This window comes from Calidris pugnax, unplaced genomic scaffold (genome assembly GCF_001431845.1).
Source record: "Calidris pugnax isolate Ruff unplaced genomic scaffold, ASM143184v1 scaffold196, whole genome shotgun sequence".
Classification (NCBI taxonomy): Eukaryota; Metazoa; Chordata; class Aves; order Charadriiformes; family Scolopacidae; genus Calidris; species Calidris pugnax.
The window spans coordinates 5,321,400-5,328,822 of record NW_015091042.1 but is presented as its reverse complement, the minus strand read 5'-3'; the positions used below and the strand labels follow the sequence as shown (position 1 = coordinate 5,328,822).

At 49.3% G+C, this 7,423-nt stretch overlaps 1 protein-coding gene across 1 annotated transcript; it reads right to left on the bottom strand.

Moving 5' to 3' along the window:
- Positions 1-1,010: 1,010 nt before the first annotated feature.
- On the bottom strand, positions 1,011-7,025 carry LOC106896339 (2-hydroxyacylsphingosine 1-beta-galactosyltransferase-like). The gene is made up of 5 exons (XM_014956180.1): positions 6,180-7,025; positions 3,335-3,474; positions 3,097-3,173; positions 2,478-2,697; positions 1,011-1,487 (listed from the first exon to the last, which is right to left on the bottom strand). Exons 1-5 carry the CDS (start codon positions 7,023-7,025, stop codon positions 1,172-1,174), a joined length of 1,599 nt encoding a protein of 532 aa, XP_014811666.1. The 3' UTR covers positions 1,011-1,171.
- Between the last annotated feature and the right edge of the window lie 398 nt (positions 7,026-7,423).

Here is a 7,423-nt window from a genome sequence, read left to right as displayed (position 1 = left end):
GTGCAACTGGGTTCACCTTAGAACCCAGGGTGAGTAGAAACACATGGGTATCACACATACCATGTTCCCAAGGGGGGCAACACTATGTCTGTTCATGTTGAAATGAACAGACAAGTCTCTTCTTCAGAAAGAGCAGAGCTTGTTGCTCCTATAAGCGTGCTGTACGGCCTACAACCAGCTCTCCAAGCTACTGGCTGCTCTTCCTGTGGTCCTGGCACTTGCATCTGTTCCAAATTCTTCTTTTATCACAGGTTTGGAGTCTCCATGGGCATGGGAGTATGTGTCACACGCTGGCAGAGGAGGAAAGGCACTGCCCAATACCCTGTGGGAAGACCAAAACGAGTTGCTGACAGAGGTTTGTAAGGATCCAGAGGTACATGGAGACCATAACAGCAGTGACAAGAAGAAAAAGAGCTTTAATCTTACTTGAACAACATCCTGAGAGAACTACCACACAGGGGAAAGAATATAACTTTATTTAAAAAAAAAAAAAAAAATAATTTAGCTCAAACACAAACAGGATTGCAGAGGGTTGATGGAAGCAGGAAGAACAGTATTTACCCACAGAACTTAAACCAGACCCATTTCATTCTCTTGTAGATGATGCTCTCAGCGCCCTTCCCCTGTCCACAGCTCTACTTCAGGTCCTCACCTGCACATAAAGGAATCCTGACTCTCGGGGGCTCTTGGTAACAAGGCAGAGGGAGAAATGGTGTCTGCCCCACATGAAACGCTACTACTACACCTCCAGAGCCTCCACGGAGATCCAAAATTAAAAAAAAAAAAAAAGCCAGAAGAGCAACACCAGCATCTAAACCAACGTGCAATAGAAAGGGAACAACTTGCACTCCTCCCTGGAAGTCTACCTACCCATGCCCCATTCCCAGCGTCCTGGCCAAGTGCTTCCACCCCCGCCTGGATCCGCGCCCCCGCCCCCAGGTGCTGTACACAGAGGTGTGCACGCAGGGCTTCGCAATCATCATCCTCATCCTCCCTCCCTCTCCCCCTGCCTTCGTGAGTCTTCTCATCCAGACCTGCTGATCTTTCACCTCTCTCTCTCTCTCCCTCCGTGCCTGCGTGCCGTACATTTCTTGGCACAGCCAGCAGTCCGTGGTTTTTTTTTTTTTTTATTTCACAGCGACGGGATGTGCCCTGGAACACGCCGGAGCCACTACTGCAATTTCTTCTCCTCTGTGAAGTGGCCTTTCAGGCAATTGCCGTTCTGGTAGACGGGGGTGGTCCCCTTCCTCCTGCACCACGCCAGGGATTTGTAGAGGATGAATCCCATCCCGGCCAGGCACAGCAAGAGAAGAGCCAAGATGTCCAGGCAGAAGTACTCGTACAAGGAGAGGTCGTAGACGGCGGGGCGAAGGTAGGGAGCCCCTTCGTGCCGGAGGATGTACTCCAGCCAGTACACTGTCCTGTTGAGAGCGTGCATCGGCCGGTCCAGGTGCAGAGCTGAGATGAGCTTGGCTGCTTTTCTGTAGCTGCAAGGCAAGAAGACAAGAAGTTATCCTTCTGACGGGACCTTCAGAGCTGAGAAGTGGTCCCAGGTGGCCGGTGGTGCCTTCAAGTTCCAAACAATACCTTGGGAGAGGGGCAATTTTCTTCTACCACCCTCTCCCTCTCTGCCTCTGAAAGCCACTCCGATGGCAATCGTTAGCCATGGCAGCACTAGCCAGAGCACGTTGATAGTTTTGTGTGTCCTTAACAAGACCAGCAGTTCAGCTCCTGCGTCCCTGCTCAGTAGGTTCACGTGGATTGCTGCCTTCTGAGGGGAGTTTTCACCCAAGGACCTCACCCAGCATCAAGCAACAGTTGCACACTCGGTAACTGGCCAAATTCTCAAGGTACCGAGCTGCAACACCTTCACAACTTAGACCAAGATCACTATTGAGAGCTCCTAGTAGCTAATAAAAATAAATAAATAAAATCAAGCTCCTGGACAACATTTCAACCACTAGCAGTTGCATGTGTCCTGCTGGAAAGGGGGAGCCCCGTGTCACCGTGCTGCAGCAGACCTAGGAAAGGGCAGGATCTCTGGTTGTCAGATGGAACAGAGGGAGCACAACCTGAAGTCCACAACCAGCACTAACTGCTTCTACAAAAAGCTGTTTGGACAAGGCTGGGGAGATCCCAAGGTGAGGCTGTGATCCCACTTTTCCTGCGGACAGGATGGCATTGAAAGGAGAAGAGGTCTGGGGCCTCAGCATCTCAGAAAGCTTTCTAAGAAAATTGCAGTCAGAGCCAAAGAGGGCTAGATTATGCTCTCCAACAGCAAATGCTGGAGTATCTCCTCCTGGACCACATCTCAGGACTTCAAGGGACTAACATGTCTAGCCCGCTGAGTGATGCTTGAAGCTCTGCTTGGCCCAGAAGCCACCACAGGCTGTGTAGGCAGGGGTCAACACAAAGACACACTGGTCCCTACACACAGACTGCACCAAGGAAGAGCTCGATGTGTCCAGACACCTCACCTGGGGTCAGAGATAACTGTGACCACGGCCTGGTAAAGCTCCTCCTCTTTTACTGTGCTCCAGTCCATGAGGATGCCCATGCCCTTGGCCTGCACTCTGGTCATGATGTCGAACTGGTCCCCGTAGAACGGAAATCCCACCACTGGCACACCATGATAAATGGCCTCAAACACACCGTTCATCCCGCAGTGGCTGACGAAGGCTTTCACGTTGGGATGGCCTGCAGGCAGAAAAAAAATGGCAGCAGGTCAGCACCTTCCATGCTGAAAGAGGGCTACTGGTGGCTTCCTCAACACACAACGTTGGTGTGTGTTTAGGGAAAACCAGAGCAGAGAGGAGGCTACCCTTTGGGAACACACCTGGATTTCAGCAGCCCAAAACTTGTCAAGTAGCACCTGGAAGAGGAGGGAGATGGAGGAAGGAGATAGGGGCCAAGAAGCAGCTTTGAGCAGGTGTTAGGACCATGTTTTGTACAGATCAGAGGCACAACAAGCAACAGGCTGAGACCCACAGAGGTGCTGTTGTCCTTGTGTTGCCTTTGCTGTGGTTTGGGCTAAACTCCAGGGATGTTGCCAGTGGTGCACAAACACACACACACACACACAGAGCCCAGCCTTACCCAGCAGGTCGTTCTGGGGCAGCCACCCCATCATCAGCGTGTTCTTGCCCAGGTTTTTTGGCTTCTGCCCAAAGTACCTGTGGGAGGAGGTAAAGGACGGGGGAGAGGGAGGGGAAAGGAAAAGAAACACACAGAGAACAATTATAAATTCGGTCAAGATCAAGAGATGGGAAGCAAATTCTGTGTTTTGAGATGTTTGGGATTCCTCAGGTTAAGAGGAATCCCATCCCCTCCTCACCTCCACACCACCCTTTGCGGGAGGCGAGCAAAGGCACCAGCCATCTTCTCCACCAGGTCGCTCGGAAGAGCTCGGATCCCAATCCCAAAGGAGACGACGACAACACCTGCATCTGCTGCTTCCACCCAGAGACGCAGACCCTGTGGGTGAAACACACACAGCTACCTTCAGGTCTAGTTGGAGAAAGGCCCTCCCCACTGTTGCCTCTGCCAGCACTAAACTAGCTATGGAAAGGATGAAGTCAAATCCACCTGGAGCGCAAAGCTATGTGGTTTTGACCCGGCAACAAACTCTAAACCCACTGTGATTTCTGCATCCAGCCAGGCAGAAATCACTTGAGGACCTGCTGGGCTTGGAAGCTTGCAGGGAGGTGTCCAAAATATGCATTTCACAGCTCTACCTCCTGCTTTGGAGGTAACCCAATTACTCTTCGGCAAGGAGGGCTCTGAAAACATAGGGCCCACACAGGAATAACCAGAGCAGCCAAGGAGATCAGAGTAAAAAGAGGAAGGCTGTTTTCCATCACCACTAAGGCAGGAGGGCTGTCAGGGTTGCTCAGATGAAACATCATGTCGCCAGAGTGGGGAACAACTTCTTGCTGGAGGTTCCCCACAAACTCTCCAATGTTGAAGGCTTCTGGAGGTGGCAGAAGGTTTTGCCACCCTGCCAGAAGACTCCTACCCATCCTTGGCAGCTACTTGCAGGTAGATTTAGTGTTTGGTCATTAGGCAGAGAGGTAGCTACAGCTCCAGGAAAAAGCACAGCTGTTTGTCCTTCATTTAGAAGCTACCTGTGATGCTCAATAAACAGATGTGTATGTAGAACCGAGTCTGTAATTTTTTCAACTGAGGCCAAAAGGCTGCAGGAAGAAGAAATCAGCCCCCACAGCTGTTGTGGAGCAAACACAGACTATTCCCTTTTATGCCAGGCTGGGCTGAGCCTATTTCTCATTGGGGATTCTGTCCTGCTTCAGGTTTTTCAATTATCACAGTCAGGAGCATTTTAGGGAAGTTTCCTAAAAATCCTTCTTTGAATATAAATACTTCCTTGAAATAAACACTGTAGAAGAATACGAAGGGAAAAAAAAATAATAGTTCTTTGTGTTATTAAAGGAGAAAAAAAAGGATGGTTAATTCAGAATATCTCATTAGTATTAATCTACAGGTTGGAGGAACATGGTACAGGAGAGTTCCAAAGCACATTTCAGTGGTACTTTCTCTGGGTGTTCCTCCTTTGCTGTGTGCTTCAGGGACTCAACTTTGCAGAAGAGCTTAAAAAGACCTAGAACAACCCAACAGCCAAGAATCAATTTTCAACTAAGAGATTTTGGTTTCTCCATTCTCTTGAGTCTCACATCTTTTGAGCAATACAACCACTAAAACTGGGAAAGAAGTGAAAGTGCTAGTTTTGCTTTTCTAGAAAAAAGTACAGTGACCCATAAAGCAGACGGTTACGTTATCCATTATAATTGGGCCTTAACCTTTGACTTTCAGAAATAGCATTGAAGTTGCTACAGAAGCATGGCCGACAACCAAAGGTTCTCACCATCTCCTAGGTACGTATCTATATTTCACTGTGTCCTAATTAAAGGAACTCGCAATCATAGCGTTTCAAATGTGAGGAAACAAACACCTTAATTATATAACTCTGCTCCAGTTTGGATGGGAGATTCCTTAAGCTACACCTAGACCTACAGAGGCCCTCTCCTCTGTTGGCATCCCGTAACCTGGGTACACACATGCCTGTCTCCTAGCATGACAGCCACCGCCTACTGCAGGTCTAGGGACTTATCTCCATCATTCTTCCCTCAGGCGCCCTGGGATCAGTTCTGGAAGCTGTGAAGCACATGAGTAATGCCCCAGCAAACAACTCCCTTCCTTATAAAAGCAGGTGTGTACGTGGCCAGATCGGACCAAGCCAGTGTTTTGCAAGACCTGTGAGGTAGCCACTCTCTGACGCAGCTTTTGGGGCACCCTACACGCGTTGCATTACCTGCGTGTGGTACCACAGAGGAAAGGGTGATGTGCAGCCATACGCATCTGGAGAACTTCTGTTGTAAAGCACCTGACCTCACTTTTTCCTTTCAACTGGAAAAAAAATGGCACCCAAAAAATTGTCTCTATTAAAGCTGCCAGCAGAGATCTTGACAGGCCTCTAATCATTTGAAACTTGAGCCTTATCTCCATTTCAGTCCCTTAGTTGGGACACCAGGACAACCTGACTGCCCAAGTGTCATTATCCAGGTCTACTTCCCCTAAGTATCTGTCAAAGTGGTAAGGCAGCAGGAGGAACGGCAGACAGGTCCTGCACTGTTCTAATATTGTCTCCAGTTGGAGGCTTTAAGAGCTTGTCCCTCTGAACTTATTACTGGGGATAGTGAGGTACAGGCCAGAGAAAGCCTCTGGGACACCTGGGGAGTTTTCCCTCAGGGCTGGACCTTGAGAAGAAGGGGATATCAGACTTCAGTTTTGTACACATTAGGATTCCACATTGAATGTGATGAGGGAAAAAGCAAAGCTCTCCTCCATGGGTTCTTAAGACTACAAGCTCAAGGACAGAAACACCGTGCAAGAAACAGGATTAAGGAGGAAATTCTGGATTGACATAAATCAGTGATGAAGCAATGAAGGCTTCTTGTTCTTCCCATTTCTGCTTCAGGTATAGGAACAAACAAGCTACTCATGATCAAGTCCCAGGGGCAACACTGCCAATTTAAGACTTCCACACACCGTTTCATACAGACAGTGAAGCCAAATACTGCTTCAGTGTGGACAACTTAATTCTACATCCTCCAGAACTCCCCAGGTTATTGTACAATCCCAGCTCAAAGCTTTCCTGCACTTACCACTGGAAGGGGCTTCGCTGGCTCCGCGAGGATCCCCCCTGTGAAAATAACGTGGGGGAGCGTTGGCCGGGGAAAGTCCAGCACCACGTCATTACAGAGGAAGAAGAGGCTAGTTCCATGGACAAGGTCCAACATGGATGTCTTTGGCTCCACTCCGTGCTTCTCCATGAGACGTTCAAACTTGGGCAGGATGACCAGCTTTGTGGCCACACGAGTGATCATGTAGACTAGGAGATTCCAAGTCCTACCAAAGAAGCCCATCCTGTCCGTCATCAGGGAGTTGAACTCGGGGACATAGGCAATGGGGGAAGTTGCACCAATCTCCGCTGGGAACCAGAAACCAGTGGAGATGACAGCGTATTTGACATGGAGAATGTGGGCCAGGATAAAGCCGCACATCTCATTGGGGTCCACCAACAGCAGGTCAAAGTGCTCGTGCTGGAGCTTCTGCAGAAGGGTCGAGTTTCCCAGCACTAGGTCACAGTTTTCCAAGTACTTCTCCAAAAAGGAAAACATCTCCAGAGAGGTCATCTTCCCTTGGAAGACACGCTTTATCTTCTCCTGCACCCAGGCATCTGAGCTCTCGGTGCTGAAGATACCCCAGTACCTCTGCATGCGGAAGCCGGGCAGGTAGGTTTCCACGTCCCGACCCTCGTGAAGAAGCAGCACGGGGTCATGGCCCCGGTCAGTCAGTGCCTCTGCCACTCGCATGAAGACTCTCAAGTGGCTGTCGAAGACTATGGTGGGCATGATCAGCACCTTGGCACAGTGAGAGGGCTCCAGACTGAACGCAGCCACCAGGAAGAGAAGAGCAGCAGGGCATGGTAGCACCTTCATCACCTTCATTGCTGCAAGGAGAGAAACGTGCCATTAATATAATATGAAATGCTCTAAAAGGCAACTAAAAACTCAGATTGTTGTTGCAAACCAGAAGGTCATGGGAGGGGAGAGGGAGAGGGAGAGGGAGAGGGGTCTGGAGTTTATCAGTGGGGAAAAAAAAAACCACCCAACAAACAAACAAAACCCCACCACAATAAAGAACAATAAAGAAAAAAAAAAGCCACAAAGATAAAACCCCAACAAAGCTAGATACCAGGGTGTATCAGGGAAATTTTCCAGAAATTCAAAACATTTTCTCTGTGCTCATAAGGCTCAAAAACTAGCAGAGTGACTTGCAGAGAGCAGAGGGGCAGCTCTAAAGCCACAAAGATAAAACCCCAACAAAGCCAGGTAGCAGGGTGTAT